Source organism: Lathyrus oleraceus, chromosome 4 (assembly GCF_024323335.1).
Source record: "Lathyrus oleraceus cultivar Zhongwan6 chromosome 4, CAAS_Psat_ZW6_1.0, whole genome shotgun sequence".
NCBI lineage: Eukaryota > Viridiplantae > Streptophyta > Magnoliopsida > Fabales > Fabaceae > Lathyrus > Lathyrus oleraceus.
In genome coordinates, this window is record NC_066582.1 from 490,476,664 (window position 1) to 490,500,847 (window position 24,184).

The window sequence follows — 24,184 nt, forward strand, 5'->3', positions numbered from 1 at the left end:
TTGACTTCCTTGTTATCACTCAATGATATGCTAAAATGATTGGTTGGAGTGTTTGTTATGTGTGTTAGTCTCATTTTTTCTTGTCCTTTACCCTCCAAATATCCTCATATTTATAGGTCTCCATCTCCCACTTTCCCTCCTTACCTGACTCTCCATAATCTTCAAAAATACATCTCTTAATAACGTCTCTCGTCCTTATAATTGCATTGTAACGTCCGCCTCTTCATTAATTATAACTCTCCTGCCATAATGTATAATCCTATAACCATTTTTATGTCCCTTCAAATGACATTTTATCCTTGTCATTGGATCCGACTTGTACTAACCGGATCATTCCTGACTTATAGGAGGTCGGCTCCTTCTTGCTCACTCTGATATCCTAACCGAATTCCGATTAGTGGATGACAACACGACTATCCGGTCTGCTAACCTCAACATACTCGGTTGTCATGCCTACTCGGCCTCAAAGAACTCATATACTCAAGTAGGCTTCGTCGATCTCATACCTAGGCTTGGTCAAACTAATTTCATGGGATGTACGTAAGCCTCCATAGCACGAGATCTGAAAGATCGAAGTGTTCAGACAAGAAAAGCCCATAACTTACCTTTCTACTTAGAGTCAAAGCCTTCTTATATTTTTATACACAGCTACTCTTTAATGATGACACGTTTTTCTCTCTCCTTTTCATGATGACTTTTATGGGAACTCCCACTTTATCATTTACCTTTTGATACAAATTATTGACCGTTATAACTCTATTTCTTTTAAAGGTTTGGCTCTTATTCAAACATCTTTTCCAAACAACTTTCTTCTTGAGCGTCTACTAACCGATCCTCCTTTCTTCAAGATTCAGGTATCATTACTTATCTGCTTCTTTTTTCTTCATTATTATTACGTCTTCATATTCAATCGTTCTTACTTCTAGCGATAGGAATATGATTTGGAATGTTTATTTGCGAGAATGTGAAGGTTATTTGAATATAGTGGATTTTGACCGAATTATTAGAGAAGTTTATAACGAAATTCCTTCACCCACTAGTAACACTAATTTGGAGTCTTCCTCCTCAGGTTTTTCGATATTCAAATGGAAGCAACAGGATCTTTGATAAACAAAGAGGTTTTAAGCTACAACCATAGTATTATCGATGAAAGCTATATCTCGAAGTTTCATTCCACTACTTTAATCTCTTCTACTAGAAATGAAGAAGATGAAATTTTGGAGCCCTATATAATTGGTGAAAAGGTGTGCACTATTCGTCCCTAAGAGGTGTTGGATGAATACTTTTATTTTTATTCAGGAGTCATTGAAGAGTTTCAAGTCTGCTTTCCATTTACCAACTTCGAATCTGACTAAACATAGCTACCTCACAATTACGCCCCAATGAATGGGCCTTTATTAAAGCTTTTGATATTGTTTACAACACAATGAACATAGCGCTAACATTAGGTGTATTCTTCTCATTCTTTGAGTTAAAGGGTGAAGAAAGAGGAGATTGGGTTTCCCTTAGTGGAATTCCGGGAATGATCTTTCTGCAAGCTTACACTACTAACTATAACAGATTTAAAGAAAATTCCCCCGAGTTAAAAATATGACAAGATGTCCCCATCTTATGTATGATTTGGATGGGAATCATAGTTTCCCAATCTACTGGTCGGACCACCCTTTACATGTTTTTGACTTTGACTATGATAAATTAAATGATTTGGAAATTAGATCTTTGGCCGTCTTGAATGCTTTCCGGGTAGTGAAAGTAAAATATCTTTTACAGATGCTTGATGACCCCAAACAAATTTCTAATTTTTTGGGTATTCGTCCACATGCTTACTTATTCCTCTAGTATGATATCATTAACCATCCTATTTACTGATCTTAACTTTTTATTTCAGTCGACATGACAAACCTTAAACTCCAAAAGCATTAGAAGCTGATGGTCGAGGCTAGAGCGAGGCATGGGGATCAATCTACTTCCAAGAGTGACCTTACGGGCCTTCAGACCCGTGCCCTCAAACGAAAGAAGTTGGATGTTGCTAAAGTGGCTTCCTTTACATCAGGCTCTCAACCAACATCTATCCCTACTTCTGAGGATTCAAAACCCACTTCCCAAAGAAAATGAAGACCCTGATAAGTGATGATGCCAGTCAAGCCGACCTGACATTTACCGGTCTTTTGCAAGATTCAGGTAGTAGTCATCAATCCAAACCTGCTTCCGAGTTTAAGTTTTGGTTCAACAGTTTTGATGGGTTAAGGTTCCTCTATAATCATTGATGACGGTCCGTCATTTCATATAAATAGGTGAAAAATCGGTGAAAAACAAGCGAAAGATGAGCCAACAGGAATAAGAATGATCCAAGAATGAGTGAAAAATAGCCAAGTATGGAAAAATGGGACTTTGGTGAAAAAGTTTTTTTTAGCGCAACTACTGGAACAATCACACGTGCCATCGCGCGACATTGCATGCGCGATAGAGATGTATGGTTACAACGCGCGTAATGCATCTATAATATGCACGATGGGCACTTTTCAGGGCTTTTTTTGACACGTTCTGAGCTCTTTTTAAGGGGGGATTTTAAGCAATTTGACGAGGGTTACGAATTTTGGCACTGTGAGCACGGTTTTACAGCATCAAAATGTGATTTTAGAGCATTGAAAGCCATTGGAGACCAATCCTTCAAGGGAATTCATATGGTATTTTTTTTTTATTAAATTGGTATTCTAATTTTAACTATGAGTAGCTAAGCTCCTCTATGTTAGGTTGTGTTATGGTGAACCTTATTCAATCTTGTTGGTATTATATGTTTGTTTGACTTTGTATGAAGCATTTGAGTTATAATCTTATTCAGTTGTTTCTTAATCTTAATTATTTTTATTTGAGATACTATGTTAATCTTATATTTGACACATATGGATTACTGACCCTTAGCCTATGTGTTGGACCTAAGGCAAATGTTCTACTTATGCTGGTTGAATATGGATAGGAGATCCCGAGTAGTGGCATATGGAATTAACGTTATGTATATTTCCTAATCCTGCTTATGCTGGTGGACTAGGAATAGGAAGCTTCGAGTAGTGATTAGTGAGTTATTTTGTGAGGGATCAGTTATTAAGGTTTTGTTAATTCACCGTGGAATTATAAGAATAAGATCATTCATACAAGGAATCATACATCAACAAGAGAGAAAAGGGGATTCGATATATAACCTAACTATCTTAATATTTTTGTTTTAAACTCGTAGTTTGTTTTTCATTCTGAAACCTGGACCCCCCATTTACTATTTTCCTTTACATTGCACAATTGTTGGCTTGTTCGAACACAGTCCCTATGGATTCAATCTTTTATTACTATGACACTATCAGTACACTTGACGAGAACTCATCAAATTTTTGTCGCCATTACCAGGGACTGTTGATTGCAACAGGGCAACTCTTTGTGCAACGTGTTTTTTTCATTGCTTTTTGTTTATTTTATTGTTTATCATAGAGCTACTGAGGTATTTTCTGTTTGTGCATGCGCAATTCAGGATCAACATTAATTCCATTTGATCCAGAAATTGAAAAAACCGCACGTGCTCTCAGAAAAGCAGTTAGAGAAGCAGCTCTGGATGACAGGATATCAGAAGACGAACAACTATCAAGTTCATATGACTCTGAAGAAGAAGTCATCATGGCAGTTGCCCAACCCCTCACTATGGGGGACTACTGTAAACTAACTGATGAATGATAGGTTTCTAGGGGGTTTGTACCAGCAGAACCTGTTAAATTTTATATTAACAATTTTGTGCTTTCAATTTAAGAGAAAATTCGTTCGATAAGAACGTGATTAGAGACCCATGGGCGCAACTTACATGCTTTTATGAAACAACTTCAATGTGAAAACCTACTGATGTCACTGAAGAACAGGTTAAATTGAGGTTGTTTGGGTTCTCACTTATTGGAAGGGCAAAAGGTTGGTTACTTTGCCTTCCGAATGGAACGATCCGGACTTGGAAGGAACTGGAGGAGAAATTCCTTGAAAGATTTTTTTACTACTAGTCAGTTTACCGAGCTTCGATCATAAATTGTCAATTTTGAGCACCCGGAAACTGAGTCACTTTATGAATCTTGGGAAAGATTCAAACTTTTGTTGCACAAATGCCCAAATCATAATATGAATAATATGGACCAGATGCTCATAAGATTCATTATGGTGCTTATATGTTGTCTGAAGAAGTAGAATATTGGTGGGATAATGCCAGACAGAGGTTTGAGGCTAATGGTAAAATGATTAATTGGGATGTTTTCAAGGGAGCATTCTTGGAAAAATATTTTCCAGTTGATGTGCGTGTCAGGAAATAGGTGGAATTCCTTGAGCTTAAGCAAGGAAATATGACAGTTGTAGATTATGCCGCCAAATTTAAAGAATTGTCCAGGTTTTGCCCTCACTATAATGGAGCAGAGGTTATGATGTCTAAGTGTATCAAGTTCGAAAATGGATTGTACCCAGAGATTAAGTAATTCATTGGGTATCAAGATATTCATCAGTTCTCCGTGATATTTAATAAGTGTCATATATATAATGAAGATAGTCGTGCTAGATCTTTCCATTATAAGAGTGTAAATGACAAGAGAAATGGTAACCTAAACTATATGGTGCTCCATCAGTTAAGGGGGAGTATGGGACTTCTGTTGAGAAAAAACCAAGTGAGGAAGGAGCTCCTAATTTTGTGAGGTGTTATAAATATGGTGAATTTGGGCATCACATCTCTGAGTGTAAGAGTACGACTATAAACTACTTCAAGTGTGGGAAGCTAGGGCATCGAGCTGCAGATTGAAGGGGTAATATTGTCACTTGCTACAATTATGGAGAGCAAGGTCACATCAATACCAATTGTCAGAAGCCTGAGAAGGATCAGTCAAGAGGAAAGGTCTTTGCATTGTCTGGTACCGAGACTACCAGTACAAACAGGTTTATTTGAGGTATGTGTTATATTAATAGTATTCCTCTATTTTCTATTATTGACATATGTGCAACACATTCTTTCATTTCTTTTGATTATGCTAAGCGATTGGGTTTGGAATTATCGCCCATGGTCGGGAGTATGATTGTTGACACTTCGACTCTAGGTCCAGTGACTACTTTTCTAGTTTGTTTGAACTGTCCATTAACCATCTATAGTAAGAATTTTGGGATGACATTAGTTTGTCTACCGCTGAATAAAATTGATATTATCCTTAGGATGAACTGGTTGAAGTTCAACCATGTGCATATCAACTGTTACAATAAATTTGTGTCATTCCTTGAAATCAATGCAGACAAAAGAGTGTTTGTGTTGGCTATGCAAGTGAATGATGGGGTACAGGTGTTCATGATGTTGGAATCTATGAGGGCAGAAATCTGAGTGGTGATTAATGACCTATCAGTGGTATATTCCCATATGATATCAGTGAATTTCCGCCGTAGCGAGAGATCCAATTTTCTATTGACTTAATACCTCGTACTAGTTTTGTTTCAATGGCTCCATATAGAATATGTGTTTCAGAGTCGAGCGAGTTCAAGAAACAGTTACCCGAGAAGAAATTTGTTCGACCAAGTGTGTCTCCTTGTGGTGCGCCAGTATTGTCAATGAAGAAGAAGGATGGTATTATGAGGTTGTGTGTTGACTATCGGCATTTGAACAAGGTTATAATTAAGAATAAATATCCTTTTCTGGGAATCGATGATTTGATGGATCAATTAGTCGATGCTCGTGTTTTTAGTAAAACTGATTTGAGGTCGGGTTACCATCAAATTAGAGTGAAACCATAAGATATTCTGAAGATAGCGTTCAGAACGAGATATGGTCATTATGAATATTCGGTGATGTCGTTTGGAATGTCTAATGCGCCTGGAGTTTTCATGGAGTACATGAACCGAATTTTCCATTTGTACTTAGATCGATTTGTTATGGTGTTTATAGATGATATCCTTATATATTCGAAATCCGAGGAAGAGCATAAGGAACATCTGCAGGTGGTGCTACAGATGTTGAAAGATAACAAGTTATATGCCAAGTTATCCAAGTGTGAATTCTTGTTGGAGAAAGTGAGTTTTCTCGGGCACGTGATTTCTAGTGGTGGCATTGATGTTCACCCGTCGAAAGTTGATGTTGTGTTACAGTGGGAGACTCTGAAGTCTGTTATTGAGATTAGGAGTTTCCACGGGTTAGCTGGTTATTACTGCAGGTTCATAGAAGGTTTTTAGAAGTTGGCAATGCATTTGACTCAGTTGACTCGAAAGGGTCAAACTTATGGGTGGGATGTTGCTTGTGAAGATAGTTTTGTAAAGCTCAAGAAGAAATTGACGACTACCCTAGTTTTAATTCTGCAAAATCCGATTGGACCTTTTATGGTATATTGTGATGCTTTAAAGATGGGTCTAGGAGGTCTACTGATGCAGAATATCCAAGTGGTTGCTTACGCTTCTAGAAAATTGAAAGTTCATGAGAGGACTTATCCCACCCACAACTTAGATTTAACAACGGTTGTGTTTGTACTTAAAATTTGGAGACACTACCTTTTTGGATCCATATTTTAAGTGTTCAGTGATCATAATAGTTTGAAATATTTGTTCGATAAAAAAAAGAAATGAATATGAGGCAGAGGAGATGGCTCAAGTTTCTGAAAGATTATGATTTTGGTCTGAATTACCATTAAGGTAAAGCAAATGTGGCAGCTGATGCATTTAGCAGGAAGTCCTTACACATGTCGATGCTTATGGCACGAGAACTAGAGTTGATCGAACAATTACGATATATTAGTTTGGTGTGTGAAGGAATGTAACACCCAGAATATTGTTAGATTAATTTAAATATTATTTTAATATGATTATTTGAAGGTAAAATGAATTATTAAATAATATTGGGAATTATTATTATTATTATAGATGTTATTTATTTTAATAATAATTAAATAAATAAAATAAATGGAATATGAAGAGTGGAAGGGTAAAAGTGGAAATGGATAAAAGAGGCCAAGGTGAGAACTCAGAGTGTTTTCACGTATTTTTGCCTTAGAGTCAGAGAAAGGGAGAAACGCTGAAGAGAAAGAGAAGGAAGAGGAAAAGGCCAAAGATTGCTCAGAACTTCCTTCAATCCAAAGAGGTAAGGGGTCTGAACCTTATTAAACGATAATATGCGAGCAAATTCATGATATATGTTGGATTGTTGATGGATTTTGGGGATTTTAGGGAGATTGGGAAAGTTTGGGGTTTTGATGGAAATTCTCCGATCTGTGAGTTTTGTTGAGTTATATGCTTAGAAGCCCGCGCGTCCACTGTTTCCGCACTTAAAATCTTATTTATGCACATAACAGCCAAATGACGTTCGCCATTATGCCTTTGGCGTTCGCCATTTGGGCTTTTTTTCCAGAATAAGAGCGTTTAACGCTAATGGCATTCGCCATTAGCCTAATGGCGTTCGCCATATCAGTTTGACGGACAGTTTTTCCAGAATAAGAGCGTTTAACGCTAATGGCGTTCGCCATTAGCCTAATGGCGTTCGCCATATCAGTTTGACGGACAGTTTTTCCAGAATAAGAGCGTTTAACGCTAATGGCGTTCGCCATTAGCCTAATGGCGTTCGCCATATCAGTTTGACGGACAGCTTTCGCGTTTTAAACTCCCAGATGTGATATCGTTGTAATGTTGTTGTTGTTTTGTTGAGTTGTATGTCATGCTATTAATGATGATGATAACATGACTATATGATGCTGTTGTTGCTATGTTGATTATGATGCATGTTTGGTGTGCATGCATTCATGAAAGGCCGATGCCTAGTGATGAACGGACTGAGTTCCAATGATGTTGTTGACTCCGGGCTTGTGGAGAGGCTTAGTTCCTTGCGGGGAACTCGGATTCTATGGTGATGAATCTGGGAGTGGTGATCCTGTAGTTGGTCACAAAATGGGTATACCGAGTCGTGTTGAGTCATGCATGGGTGTGTGCGTTGCATTTGATATGTTGTTTTGTTGATGTTCATGAGTATGTTGATTATGATGATTATGATGAGCTGTGTTGGCATATGTGAAATATATTTATGTTTATATTTCTGTCGTTATATTATTATTTAATAATGTAATTCTCACCCCTTCTGCATGTGTTTATGTTCATCTATGATGAGCAATGTGCAGATAAAGAGGAGTAGCTATTGTTGAGGTTTGAAGAATAAGTGTAGAGTTATTCTACGGAGTCGAGTCAAATGCTCTGGTCATGTGACACCGGGGTTATGGGATTCGATAGATAATTGGTTATTATTTACGTTGTTTATGATGACTAATATGTTGAGATGCTTTGTTGAGATAATGTTGAAACATTATTATGAATTGTTATATGATGAATGATAATATTTGCGTTGTTGTCCGCTGCGAAGTTTTAATAAAATAAATAATATGTTTTATGTTGTGATGCGATAAGTGTTATGATGTAAGAAATGTAAACTCTTCTACATATTGTACTCTGATAATTTATTTAAATATGTCGTTTGGGTAGAAGGGTGTTACATTAGTGGTATCAGAGCATAGTCAGTCCAGTCGAGTCATAATGTGATGTTTTCCCTGTTGGTCGATTAGTGTAAATGACACTGTCGATATTTAACGATGGTGGTTGTGTTGTGCAGAGTATGGCTGGAGAAAATGACCGTGCGATTGCTGAGGCTTTGGCTGCTATGGCGCAGGCTATGCAGGCGCAGCAGAATCCGCCGGTCGACGAGTTTAAGAATTTGGGAAGGTTTCTGAAGAATAACCCTCCTACATTCAAAGGGCGCTATGATCCAGATGGTGCTCAGATTTGGCTGAGGGAAATTGAGAAGATTTTCCGGGTGATGACGTGTACTGAAGCACAGAAGGTGCAGTTTGGTACGCATATGTTATCTGAAGAGGCTGAAAACTGGTGGGATAACACTCGCCAGAGAATTGAAGTACCAGGTGCTGAGATGACTTGGGAAAGGTTCAAGACGGTCTTTCTGGAGAAATATTTTCCTGCTGATGTGCGATGTAAGAAGGAGATGGAATTTCTAGAACTGAAGCAGGGTAACATGTCTGTTGCTGATTACGCTTCGAAGTTTGAGGAGCTGGTGCAGTATTGTCCTCATTATAATGATGCTGATGCTGAGGAATCCAAGTGTGTCAAGTTTGAGAACGGGTTGCGTCCCGAGATCAAACAAGGCATTGGTTACCAGGAGATTCGTAGGTTTCCTACACTGGTTAATAAGTGCAGGATATTTGATGAAGATAGCAAGGCTAGGACTGCTCATTACAAGAGTCTTAGTGAGAAGAAGAATAAGGATCGTGGTAGTCCTTATGCATCTCCGAATGGTAAAGGTAAGCAGAAAGTAGTAGATGAGAAGAAGCCAAGTGGGGGAGGATCTCCCATAGCTGGTAAATGTTTCAAGTGTGGCGAGCCAGGCCACCGTGCTGATAGTTGTACCAAGAAAGTGCTGAGATGTTTCCGATGCGGTCAGGCTGGTCATAGAGTTACTGAATGTAAGGATGCTGGTCCGACATGTTTTAATTGTGGCGAGAAAGGCCATATCAGTTCGCAGTGCTCGAAACCGAAGAAGGCGGCTACTGCAGCTCATACTACTGGTAGGGTGTTTGCCCTGAGTGGGGCTGAAGCTCCTAAAGAAGATAATCTGATTAAAGGTACTTGCTTGATTAATAATGTTGAATTGCTTGCTATTGTTGACACTGGTGCTACTCATTCGTTTATTTCGTATGAGTGTGCGACCAGGATTGGTGTGATTATGTCGTCCCTAGGCGGAAGTATGGTGATAGATACTCCTGCTAATGGTTCTGTGAAGACTTCTGTTGTCTGTCGAGGTTGTCATTTGACGATCTTTGAGAGAGAGTTCGTGATTGATTTGGTGTGCTTACCCTTGCACCAAATTGATATTATTCTGGGAATGAATTGGCTAGAATTCTATGGCGTGTTTATCAACTGCTATAGGAAGACGGTGCGGTTTTCTGAAGTTGGTGAGAATGATGAGGCAAGATTTCTATCTGCTAGGCAGGTGGGGGATTTTGTGAAAGATGAAGCTCAGATATTCGCTTTATTTGCGTCTCTGCAAGCGGATAAGAAAGTGGTGAGTGTAGATTTGCCTGTTGTCTGTGAATTTCAGGATGTGTTTCCGGAGGATGTAAGTGATTTACCTCCAGAACGTGAAGTCGAATTTGCCATTGACTTAGTACCAGGTACGAGTCCAGTGTCGATGTCTCCTTATAGAATGTCGGCAACTGAATTAGTTGAATTGAAGAAGCAACTTGAAGAATTGCTTGAGAAGAAGTTTGTGCGTCCAAGTGTTTCTCCTTGGGGTGCACCAGTATTGTTAGTGAAGAAGAAAGAAGGTACGATGAGGTTGTGTGTCGATTATCGGCAGTTGAATAAGGTGACTATCAAGAATCGGTATCCATTGCCGAGGATTGATGATTTGATGGACCAGTTGGTTGGAGCTCATGTTTTCAGTAAGATTGATTTGCGGTCGGGTTATCATCAGATCCGAGTGAAGTCAGATGATATTGCGAAGACTGCTTTCCGTACGAGGTATGGTCATTATGAATACACTGTGATGTCGTTCGGTGTGTCTAAATGCTCCAGGTGTGTTTATGGAATATATGAATCGTATATTTCATCCGTACCTTGATAATTTTGTTGTGGTGTTCATAGATGATATATTGATATATTCTAAGACGGAAGAAGAGCATGCAGGACATCTGAGAATTGTTTTGCAGGTGTTAAGAGAAAAGAAATTATATGCAAAGTTATCTAAATGTGAGTTCTGGTTGAAGGAAGTGAGTTTCCTTGGCCATGTGATTTCGAGTGGTGGGATTTCTGTTGATCCTGCTAAAGTTGATGCTGTATTACAGTGGGAGACTCCGAAGTCTGCTACTGAGATACGCAGTTTTCTGGGGTTAGATGGTTATTATCGCAGATTTATTGAGGGCTTCTCTAAGTTGGCATTGCCGTTGACGCAGTTGACTAAGAAGGGTCAAGTGTATGTGTGGGATGCCGCTTGTGAAGCGAGTTTTGTTGAGTTGAAGAGGCGGTTGACCAGTGCTCCAGTGTTGATCTTGCCTAATCCTGGTGAGTCCTTCGTTGTTTATTGTGATGCTTCTTTGATGGGTCTTGGTGGTGTTTTGATGCAGAATGGTAAAGTTGTAGCTTATGCTTCTAGACAGTTGAAAGTTCATGAGAGGAATTATCCTACGCATGATCTAGAACTTGCAGCTGTTGTATTTGTGTTGAAAATGTGGAGGCATTATCTGTATGGTTCCAGATTCGAAGTGTTCAGTGATCACAAGAGTCTGAAGTATCTGTTTGATCAGAAAGAGTTAAATATGAGGCAGAGAAGGTGGTTAGAATTACTGAAGGATTTTGACTTTGAATTGAGTTATCATCCCGGTAAGGCTAATGTAGTTGCAGATGCGCTGAGTAGAAAGTCTCTACATATGTCTATGATGATGGTTCGGGAGCTTGAGTTAATTGAACAGTTCCGTGATATGAGTTTGGGTTGTGAAGTTTCCGCTGATAGTGTAAAGTTGGGTATGCTGAAGTTGACTAGTGAAATTCTGGAAGATATTCGGAATGGTCAGCAAGTTGATGTCGCTCTAGTTGATCATATTACTATGGTTAACCAGGGTAATGGTGGTAATTTTGAGATTGATGAGAATGGCATCCTGCGATTTAAAGGTAGAGTTTGTGTTCCTGAGGTGTCTGAATTGAAAAAGAGTATTCTTGAAGAGGGCCATAGGAGTGGATTGAGTATCCATCCAGGTGCAACTAAAATGTATCAAGATTTGAAGAAGTTGTTTTGGTGGGCTGGTATGAAAAGAGATGTTGCTAAGTTTGTGTATGCCTGTTTGACTTGTCAGAAGTCAAAGATTGAACATCAGAAACCGGCAGGTATGATGCAACCTTTGAAGATTCCTGAATGGAAGTGGGATAGCATTTCCATGGATTTTGTGACGGGATTGCCGAGGACGGTGAAAGGTAATGATTCTATTTGGGTGATTGTGGATCGATTGACTAAGTCGGCACATTTCTTGCCGATGAAGATTAATCACTCTTTAGAGAAGTTGGCAGAGTTGTATATTGAGGAGATAGTGAGGCTGCATGGTATTCCATCCAGTATTGTGTCTAATAGAGATCCCAGATTTACTTCTAGATTTTGGGAAAGTTTGCAGAAAGCGTTGGGGACTAAGTTGAGGTTGAGTTCAGCTTATCATCCTCAGACTGATGGTCAGACTGAAAGAACTATCCAATCCTTGGAGGATTTGTTGAGAGCTTGTGTGTTGGAGCAGAGTGGTTCTTGGGATAGTTATTTGCCGTTGGTGGAGTTTACTTATAATAATAGTTTTCATGCTAGTATCGGTATGGCTCCATATGAATCATTGTATGGTAGGAGGTGTAGAACTCCATTGTGTTGGTATGAACCAGGTGAGAGTGTTGTACTCGGACCTGAGATTGTGCAGCAAACGACTGAAAGGGTTAAGATGATTCAGGAGAAAATGAAGATTTCTCAGAGTCGTCAGAAGAGTTATCATGATAAGAGGAGGAAGGCACTTGAGTTCCAAGAGGGAGATCATGTGTTCTTGAGAGTTACTCCGACGACAGGTGTGGGTAGAGCTTTAAAGTCTAAAAAGCTTACTCCGAGGTTTGTGGGTCCGTATCAGGTTTTGAAGAGGGTTGGGGAAGTGGCGTATCGGATAGCTTTACCGCCATCGCTTTCTAATCTGCATGATGTGTTTCATGTATCTCAGTTGAGAAAATATATTGCGGATCCTTCGCATGTTGTTCAGTTGGATGATATCCAGGTGAGGGATAATTTGACCGTTGAGGTGTTGCCAATTCGGATAGATGACCGAGAAGAGAAGACCCTGAGAGGTAAGAAGATTGCTCTAGTGAAAGTTGTTTGGGGAGGTCCAGCTGGTGAGAGCTTGACTTGGGAGCGTGAAGATCAGATGAAGGAGTCGTATCCGGCTCTATTTGCTTGAGGTATGTTTTCGAGGACGAAAACTTCTAAAGTGGGGGAGAGTTGTAACACCCAGAATATTGTTAGATTAATTTAAATATTATTTTAATATGATTATTTGAAGGTAAAATGAATTATTAAATAATATTGGGAATTATTATTATTATTATAGATGTTATTTATTTTAATAATAATTAAATAAATAAAATAAATGGAATATGAAGAGTGGAAGGGTAAAAGTGGAAATGGATAAAAGAGGCCAAGGTGAGAACTCAGAGTGTTTTCACGTATTTTTGCCTCAGAGTCAGAGAAAGGGAGAAACGCTGAAGAGAAAGAGAAGGAAGAGGAAAAGGCCAAAGATTGCTCAGAACTTCCTTCAATCCAAAGAGGTAAGGGGTCTGAACCTTATTAAACGATAATATGCGAGCAAATTCATGATATATGTTGGATTGTTGATGGATTTTGGGGATTTTAGGGAGATTGGGAAAGTTTGGGGTTTTGATGAAAATTCTCCGATCTGTGAGTTTTGTTGAGTTATATGCTTAGAAGCCCGCGCGTCCACTGTTTCCGCACTTAAAATCTTATTTATGCACATAACAGCCAAATGACGTTCGCCATTATGCCTTTGGCGTTCGCCATTTGGGCTTTTTTTCCAAAATAAGAGCGTTTAACGCTAATGGCGTTCGCCATTAGCCTAATGGCGTTCGCCATATCAGTTTGACGGACAGTTTTTCCAGAATAAGAGCGTTTAACGCTAATGGCGTTCGCCATTAGCCTAATGGCGTTCGCCATATCAGTTTGACGGACAGTTTTTCCAGAATAAGAGCGTTTAACGCTAATGGCGTTCGCCATTAGCCTAATGGCGTTCGCCATATCAGTTTGACGGACAGCTTTCGCGTTTTAAACTCCCAGATGTGATATCGTTGTAATGTTGTTGTTGTTTTGTTGAGTTGTATGTCATGCTATTAATGATGATGATAACATGACTATATGATGCTGTTGTTGCTATGTTGATTATGATGCATGTTTGGTGTGCATGCATTCATGAAAGGCCGATGCCTAGTGATGAACGGACTGAGTTCCAATGATGTTGTTGACTCCGGGCTTGTGGAGAGGCTTGGTTCCTTGCGGGGAACTCGGATTCTATGGTGATGAATCTGGGAGTGGTGATCCTGTAGTTGGTCACAAAATGGGTATACCGAGTCGTGTTGAGTCATGCATGGGTGTGTGCATTGCATTTGATATGTTGTTTTGTTGATGTTCATGAGTATGTTGATTATGATGATTATGATGAGCTGTGTTGGCATATGTGGAATATATTTATGTTTATATTTCTGTCGTTATATTATTATTTAATAATGTAATTCTCACCCCTTCTGCATGTGTTTATGTTCATCTATGATGAGCAATGTGCAGATAAAGAGGAGTAGCTATTGTTGAGGTTTGAAGAATAAGTGTAGAGTTATTCTACGGAGTCGAGTCAAATGCTCTGGTCATGTGACACCGGGGTTATGGGATTCGATAGATAATTGGTTATTATTTACGTTGTTTATGATGACTAATATGTTGAGATGCTTTGTTGAGATAATGTTGAAACATTATTATGAATTGTTATATGATGAATGATAATATTTGCGTTGTTGTCCGCTGCGAAGTTTTAATAAAATAAATAATATGTTTTATGTTGTGATGCGATAAGTGTTATGATGTAAGAAATGTAAACTCTTCTACATATTGTACTCTGATAATTTATTTAAATATGTCGTTTGGGTAGAAGGGTGTTACAAGGAACGTCTAACAGTGTTAAGTTGGGTATATTGAAGTTGATTAGTGGCATTCTGGAAGAAATAAGAGAATGCCAGAAGATCGACTTAGGATTGATTGACCGATTAATGTTGATTAACCAAGGTGAGGGTGGTGACTTTAGAGTCGATGAGAACGGTGTGATCAGACTCGGAAATAGAGTTTGCGCTCCAAATGTACCAGAACTTAAAAATAGTATTCTTAAAGAAGGTCATAGGAGTGGATTAAGTATTCATCCCAGTGCTACTAAGATGTATCAGGACTTGAAGAAATTGTTTTGGTGGCCAGGTATGAAGAAAGACGTAGCTGACTTTGTCTATGCTTGTTTGATCTGTCAGAAATCAAAGATTGAACATCAGAAGTCGTTGAGCCTGATGCAACCGTTAAGCATTCTAGAGTGGAAATGGGATAATATTTCTATAGATTTTGTGACAAGTCTTCCTAAGATGATGAAGGGATGTGACTCAATTTGGGTGATTATGGATAGGCTGACTAAATCGTCTCACTTTATTTCGATTGAGATCGGTTATCCTTTGTAGAAGTTGGTCGAGTTGTATGTTGAGAAGATTTTTAATTTGCATGGTATTCCTTTGAGTATCATGTCAGATCGAGATCCGAGATTCACTTTGATATTTTGGGAGAGTTTGCAGAAGGCATTGGGTACCAAATTGAGGTTGAGTTCTGCTTACCATCTGCATACGGACAGCCAAACAAATAAGACTATCCAATCTTTAGAGGATTTGTTGAGAGCTTTTGTGCTAGAATAAGGAGGCGTTTGGGATAACTATTTGCATTTGATTGAGTTCACCTTTAATAATAGTTTCCATTCTAGTATTGGAATGACACCGTTTGAGGATTTGTATGGGAGGAGATGTAAGACTCTTTTATGTTGGTACGAATCGGGTGAGAGTGTTTTGATGATTAAGTTCATGGATATTTCGCCTATAATGGCATGCTTATGCAATTGATGAAGTTGATATTCTAATTGATGTATGTATATGAATTTACCATGTAAAACATGCCTTTTCTGTATGTATATGCGTGAATAAATCGTACCTGAAGTTTGCCATGCGATTTGGGGCGATTGAGATCGTTTTGGCAGTAAAATTTGACATTCTGGGTCGCGAGCTCGTGCCTAGTTCGCCGGGTCACCATGACGCTTTTTTCCACTATTTTGAGCTTTCCCTTGGCTCGCTTGGCGAAGGCTGATCGCTCCTACTTCCTCAGGCGAGCATATCATAATTTTTTTTGTTGTATGAGACGGTTTTGGCCATAACTTTTGTTTTATGAGTGCAAATCGAGTGTCGTTTGAAGCGTTGAAAATCTAACATGCAGAGCTACATTGTGGTAGAGTATTTTGGGATAAATTATAGATGATGAATTATTGTTATGTGATTGTTTTTTGTGAATCATGTGTACAATAGTGTCATAGTTTTATATGTTAATGATGAGTATTATGTTGTGAGGATTATGTGGTGTTTATATGTAAACATAATGTATGGTTCAGATGTTGGGACTACATGGTTGTTATTATTGTTTATGATTGAAGTTGAGATCATAAATTGATGTTGAGCCATTTGTGAGTATGCATTATGTGCACGTGCATTCATGTTGTCATTATTGTGAAAGAGGTGATTACATGTTTCAATGTTGGTGATCGGTACTGCATGCATAATTGGTGACTGGTACTGCATGCATAATTGAGTTGTGAGGCAAGTTCATATGTGGGGACCGTGATGAACATTAGTCGAGTCATTTAACATTGCATTTGATATGATTACGTTGTTATTATGATGTTATTAATTGATATGGTTTAACTAATACACTCGAGTTATGCTAATTGTTGTGAATGTTGCGTGTTTAGGTTACCCATTGCATTCCTTTACATCATTATATATTTTGAGCGTATTCTCACCCCTTTGTTATTTGTGGTGTATGTGCTCCTTGTGGGAGTATAAATAAGCAGGTAGATGAGTAGATGTTAGAGGATGTCGTTGAGGTTATTCTTACTTTCTCATTTTATGCATCTTAGAAGTCGTGCTCTGATATTGTAACATTGGGGAAACGATTAATGTTTATTTTCGTTTATATTTTCTTTAAATACAAGGACATGAATCAAGAAAGTTATCCTTTCGTGGAGTTATGTTTTATAAAAGTTTTATTATGAATTATTTCTATTGTTGAATATGATGTAAGTTTTGATTTTCCGCTGCGATGAGCCTAAGTACAGGTGAGCAATGTGATGACAAGTTTTTTTAAGTTGTTTTATTTTAATTACTATGTTTTATATATCATGATCATATGAGATAAGTGACACCCTAACTGTGAAATGCGTGACTATTTTACTCTGATTAATTGTATCATTTATGCACGCGGGTTTTTGGGTGTCACAATAGGCATCGTCCAACGCCTAGCCTCATTCAGTGTCATGACCTCCTCTACTTTGGTACTTGGTGTATCCAGGGTTTTTGAATTACTGTTTTGTTTAACCCAATGCCCTTGGTGCTTGTTAGATGTGTCAATAGATTGGCTATGGTGTTCTCTCTCTTAGGGATGTGATTTATATCAAACTCTTCGAATGTTTGGGACATCTTAAGAGCTTTTTTATAAATATTTGATCAACGACAAATCCTTCGTCTTAATTCTCCCTTGAATTGATTGGTGATCAACTGAGAGTTAGTTTGGATAAGTAGATGTGTCACTCTAACCTCTCTCGCCAACTTCATTCCTGCAATTAAGGTTTCGTATTTTGCCTGGTTATTTGTTATACTTTTTAAATGCTTATTCAAATTCCTCCGTTCACTGGAACTTCGTTGATATTCTCACCGTAACGAAGAAATGGGTCGACTTATCCCCTGCACAAGATAAAAAGCAAGATAAGGCGGCCAAACGCCATGGTAACTATTATACCTCTTTTACTATCGACAGACTCCTCGTGTTAATGATTGTTTGTCATTTATCCGGGTTTGTTTCTATACCTCAGTTGGTTAACATAAGTCCCAGGAATTTCCTTACTTGTACTCAAAATATGCATTTGTCTGGATTCAGCCTCATATTGTAACCTCATATTGATGCAAATGTTTCTTCTAAGTCCTCGACATGCTTCCGATCTTCTGGGGTTTTGACTACCATATTATCCACATACACCTCCATGTTCCTTTTTAGGGGCATCTAGTAGATTCATTTGAATATGGTTATATCCTGAGTCGACCTCTGAAAAGCTAAGAAGACAAAAACTGGAAGCCCCGTCAATGAGTCGATAAATATGAGGAAGCGGGTAGGGATCTTTTAGACATGCTTTATTCAAGTCGGTGAGGTCTACACATATTCACTATTTTCCTGATTTCTTCTTCAATATAACTATGTTAGCTAACCAAGTCGGATATTTGTTCTCCTTAATAAAGCCGACCTTTATAAGCTTTCTGACTTCATATTCCACAACTCTTTTCTTTTCTTCTCATTCCTTTCGTTTTCTCTGTGATATTGGTTTGACGGCTGGATCCATGACTAGGTGATGAAACACCATGCCAAGATCAGTGTCGGGCATACCAGACGACTTCCATGTGAATAAGTCCATGTTCTGCCTTAATATCCTGAAGATCTCGTCTTCTTCCTCAGGGGATAGACTAGATCAGATCTTAGTTGTTTGCGATAATTAAGCACTAATCTGTATTGTCTTTACATCCTCAATAGGTGCAAGATTATCTTCTACCGAATCCTCTATTGGGTCGATCCAACCAAGGTCACTTTTACCTGATCGTCTTTGACTGACTCATCAGCGTGACTTCTCTTCTTAAGTTTCAAACTATCTTCATAACATTTCATTCTTATCCCTTGATCACCTTCAATTATTCATACTCGGCCATCTTTCAGAGGGTATTTAAATGTGAGGTACAAAATGGACAACACTGCCTCTAGAGCATTGATGGAAGGTCTTCCTATAATAACATAGTAGGGTTATTATAGGGAAAGGCAACGTTGATAGTTAAGTAACTTACCAGATCACTCTTTGCGTTTTCCCTATTACCAAAAATAGTCATCAACGACAAGTGTCACATCACCTGCATCGGTTCTCCCGAGAATCCAACTAATGAACCTTTAAAGGGAAACAACTCGGTGATATCAACGTTCATTCCCTTGAATGTATCCCAATATATAACATCTACCAAACCTTTTGAGTCGATTAGAACAAGTTTCACATTCCAGTTCTGAATTCGCACTTTGATCACCATTCGGTCATTCTCGTGGGGTAGCACATTTTCAACGTCTTTTTTGGAGAAGGTAATTGTGGTCTGATTGTCTCTCTCTTCCAAAGGTGACTCTTGCCTAATGTGAATTACTATCCGAGAATATCTTTTTCTAGCTAAACTGGTTTCTTATCCTCCTGCAAATCTTCCAGCTATGGTGTTTAATGTGTGACGAGTCATGTGTATTTCATCTATGCCCTTTCCATTTTTCTGCATAGGGTTGCCTGAGCCGATGTCTTCTCGGGGAGGACTTCTTTTTCATGTTAATCCTTCTACATCCTTAACATAGGATCAATAACCGACCTCTCTAAATTAAGGCCTCAATTTATTTTTTTAGTTGATGACAATTTTATGTACGGTGTCCTCGAATTCAGTGGTATGCTCATCATGCATTTCCATTGAGAACCTGGGCATACTCATATACCACCTTAAATCACCCTCTTTAAAGGTCTCGACTATGAACTTACAGTCGAGTGAGTCAAAATCCCTTACTATTTCCGTTTGGTTATTAATGGCAATGATATGCTCTTGTGGATCAGTTTTACCATTGAAAGATATTAGCGATGTTGGTTTGAAGTTCTTCGGGACTTGATCATCCTAGATAGCTTCAGATAAAGGTTGGGAGTCTATAGGCTCCTCCCCTATACCCCTTTCCTGAAGACTCTTGCATTTGCAAAACTTGGACAATATCTTGCAAGGCTTCATTTTGTTGATGAAGTGTTTCCACCACCGCGAGCAACTTAGCCATATTTGGTGGTAGGGATGGATCGCTTTGACTGGAAGATGATCCCTACATCGTCTAGCTGAAGTGTTAACGTTTTTTATGATAGTTTTGTGTGGCCTAGGCATGTTTTACCGAGGCCCCATGGTGGACACCATGTTCTTGCTAAAAAATACTAAAAAGTTGAATTCATTGTTATCAGTCAAGGAGAGCCTAAAATGATTGGTTAGAGTGTCTATTATGTGTGTTAGTCTCATTTTTTCTTGTCTTTTACCCTTTAAACATCCTAATATTTATAAGGTATCCATCTCCCACTCTCTCTCTCTCTCTCTGTGCCTGACTCTCTATATTCTTCATAAATACATATGTTAATAACGTCCTTCATTCTTATAATTGCATTATAACGTCCGTATCTTCACTAATTATAACCCTCCTACCATAATGTATCATCCTGTAACCGTTTTTTATGACCTTTCAAATGACATCTTATCCTTGTCATCGGATCCTACTCGTACTAACAAGATCATTCCTAACTTATAGGAGGTCGACTCCGCCTTGTTCGCTTTGATATCTTAACCGGATTCCGATTAGTGGATGACAACACGACTATCCGGTCTGCTAACCTCACTATACTCGGTTGTCATGCCAACTCGGTCTCAAAGAACTCATGTACTCAAATAGGCTTCATCGATCTCATACCTCAGCTTGATCAAACTAACTTTCTGGGATGTACAAGTATTATATTTTGTGTAATATGAACTGACATTTATATTGTGTTGCTGCTATACTGAACTGACTATATATATGATTTTTTTACTCAATAATATATAAGGATTCTTAAAGCTAAAGAAAAGTAATATAATGTAAACAAGGTATCAAGCCGATCTGTCCTTTTATAGAAATTTTAACCAAAATAATCCAAATTTTCAATAAAATTCTCAAAATAATCCTGATTTTAAAAAAAATCCCAAAGTACCCCATTTTTAGGAGGAGGCGCCAATTCAATTGGCGACTCCTCTTAAAAATTGAATGGAGACGCCAATTGGATTGACTAGGGCACATGATGCAGCCAATCCAATTGGCGTACATGTATATTTTTACAAAGAAGGCGCCAATTGGATTGACACCTCAGTGTAAAATGCATTTTTTTTGGTTATAAATAGATGTGTTGTGTGAATCATTTTTCTACATCTTATTTCATCATTTGGAAATCATGTTTGGTGTTCTTCATCGATATAGATAGGTGATTTATGTGAGAGACAAACCTCAGATGCTGATGTTGTTTTGGAACATCACTACCTTCGATCAACTGAAGAGGGAGCTGGTTCGTTGGTTAGATTGAAAAATACCAGAAGGGAAAAAAATTAGAAGTATTAAGAGACTCGACAGTATCTTTGGTTGGGTGCGAACAAAAACTGATAATGATAGGGAAAGGATGTTCAGTCGAGATGACATCACTTTCATTGTTGTAATCAGTTAGAAATATTTATGTTGTTGTGTCCTGGTTGACGACAGATACTACATAATCTTATCATTTTATCTGTCGAATCCATTTCTGTCCTGATACGTGTGTTGTTTGACCTTCCTTTTTTCTTTCTACGCATCTCGTTGTTGTGCCAGACTATATCACCTTCGTATGGAGGCCAGTATTCCTCCATTGGTAGCACCGATAAGCTTTTATTATATACGTTCATGACGGTGACGGCCTTGTACACATCAGATAAATGGATGTAAGCATCTTGACGAGTATCTGCACATGCTGCAATGACATGGGAGCAAGGAATGCAGACGACCTGGAATTTTCCACAGTCGCACCAACTTCTGTTTAGTCTAACTGCATAGGCTAAATTTGGTCTCCCCTCATTGTGGTCCATTGTTCCCTGGACGCTGAAATTTTGCCTATGACGGTCAAAGAATGTTACAGCGTGTGTGCTAGCTTTGATGCTCTCCTGTTTCATGACTTTCATGCAACACTCACTAAATACTTGCCAAGACATTAACACCGCACTCCATCTTTCACCTCTGGTTGCGAACGTAGAAGCCAACCTATAATAGGCCGATCTTACCAAGGCGGTTATTGGAAGATTTCTAATTCCTTTGAATACCCCGTTCATGCATTCCACAAGGTTTGTTGTCATGTGGCCCCATCGACGACCTCCGTCAAATGCCCTTGTCCACTGCTATACTGGTATGTTATTCAGCCATCTTCCTGCGTCTTCATTAGACAGTCTAATTTCATCACGATAATATTGAAATGACGGCTAAGTTGGAGCATACCCAGCATTCACCACCTTCTTGCGAAGATTCTTATCTTTTATTGCACGCATGAAGTTTTGTGCAATATGTCTAATGCAATAGACATGGGTAGAAGGAGGATCATGTCATCCGTTCTCATGGTTGTTGTAGGCACTCTCAATGGCAGCATGTCTATCAGAAATCAAACAGAGATTGGCTTGGGGAGCCACATGCGTTCTAAGATGTCGAAGAAAGAAACCCCATCCATCAGCCATTTCACCTTCAACCAGAGAAAAGGCAATAGGAAATACATTGTTGTTGTCGTCTTGTGCAACCGCCATAAGCAAAGTACCCTTGTATTTTCCGTATAACCAAGTGCCATCAATTTGAATAATAGGTTTGGAGAATGCGAAACCTTTGATGCATGGGTCAAATGCCCAAAAGAGACGGTGAAAGATTCTATTACCTATAACACAGGTTCCGTCTGGCATCATTGCTGGCAATGTCTCCATAATTTCCACAGTTCCTGGGACATATGTTTTTAGTGCCCAAAAAAATCGTGGCAATTCTTTGTATGAATCCTTCCAGTTGTCAAATACCTTTTCAAAAACCTTTGTCCTTGCAATCCAGGATTTCTTATAAGATGAAGTATAATTATATCTTATTCTGATATGGGATATAATTATACTCACCTTCACTAATGGGTCTTTATTAACCAACAAAAGAATATGTTGACATATCAATGCAACGCTTAATTTACGGTGATCTTGTTCAACGTTAGTTGCAATGAAACTGTGAGGTGGGTCTATTGAAGTTATCTCCCAAGATTCATTTTTCTTTTTGTAAGACGCAGCCAACCGAAACATACAAAGGATGTTACGACATTCGATGGCATACCTTCTCGAATCAATGTGTTTCACTGTAAAATCAGCAGAGTTGTTCATGTGGACATTTTTGATAGCTCGCACACATTCTTCTTTGGTGCGGAACATGTCTCCCACCTTTAATTCGCCTTCTGATCATGGATACGAGTTATAGAAAACATTGTTGGATGTTTCATCGTCATGCAGATGCATGTTTGTCATATGTTGAGGCGGATTGTAGACATGACTAGGAGGTATTGGCGGCGGTTGATCATCATTTTCAATGTCGTTGTTCAGCATATGATCGACCTGTATCTCGGTCTCCTCTTCTTATTTATCAACGATGTTCACTTCTGCTTCTTCTTCTGGGTTGACGCCATCTGAGTATTGTGGATCAAATTCACCAGATTCATCCTGACTGGTTATTTGAGACTGCTGAGATGGTATACATGGTTGAAGAGTAATATACAACTCAATACAATTGCAGCCTGAATGTTCATGACTAACAAACATGTATTCAACATCTTCATTATCCTGTACCTTAAGCAGGAAAAACTTGCATTGATTGTTCTAAAAAAATATTGGATTTTGATACGTGATCTTTGACACAATACCCGATCCTATACAAGATTGTATTCTTTTTTTCAAATGCAAGAAGGTTGCATTTCTCTTGATCGTAAGTCGAATGGTATCGGTGTTTCGAAAACAAAATCTATATAACTCAGACTCGTATGTTTCACCATTGCAGTGAATATTGACACTATATTTCGGTGAAGATGACATTGGGCAGATGAAAATTATTTTCTTGCTGCAGATGAATGTGGGTTGAGTGTTGGATGTTGATAGTAAGACACTTAAATAGGTGAGTGATTTGTCTCACATGCAAGCTAGTTCGAAGTGATGTGTCACACATGCAAGCTAATCCGAAATGATGTGTCAAACATGCAAGCTAGTCAGAAGTGACATGTCCAGCATGCAAGAGAGATGAAAGCCACGTGTCACACATGCATGCATACACTCCAAATGAATTGACGCTTCCTTACAGTCCTTGCATATGGGCGCCAATCCATTTGGCGACACCATGTCTTGCATGCATGCAGACCTTAAAACCAAGCACTCAGACCTAGGTGTGTCATGCATGTCCCTATGGAGGCGCCAATTTGAATGGCGACACCAGGTACAAAATGCACATGGGCGCCAATTCATTTGGCTACCACATGCAAACATAATTTTCCATGCTCCAAACTTTTGCCTATAAATTTATCCACACCATCAACACTTCTTCCACACCATCACTCACCACTTCTTCTACAATTTCAAATCTTCCATCTGCAAC

General features: G+C 38.7%; 1 protein-coding gene across 1 annotated transcript; it reads left to right on the plus strand.

Annotated features, from left to right (window-relative positions):
* The first annotated feature begins 5,838 nt into the window (after nucleotides 1-5,838).
* LOC127138155 (uncharacterized) lies at nucleotides 5,839-15,321 on the plus strand. Its single transcript, XM_051064552.1, has 2 exons — nucleotides 5,839-6,200; nucleotides 14,754-15,321. Exons 1-2 carry the CDS (start codon nucleotides 5,839-5,841, stop codon nucleotides 15,319-15,321), a joined length of 930 nt encoding a protein of 309 aa, XP_050920509.1.
* The last annotated feature ends 8,863 nt before the right edge of the window (nucleotides 15,322-24,184 follow it).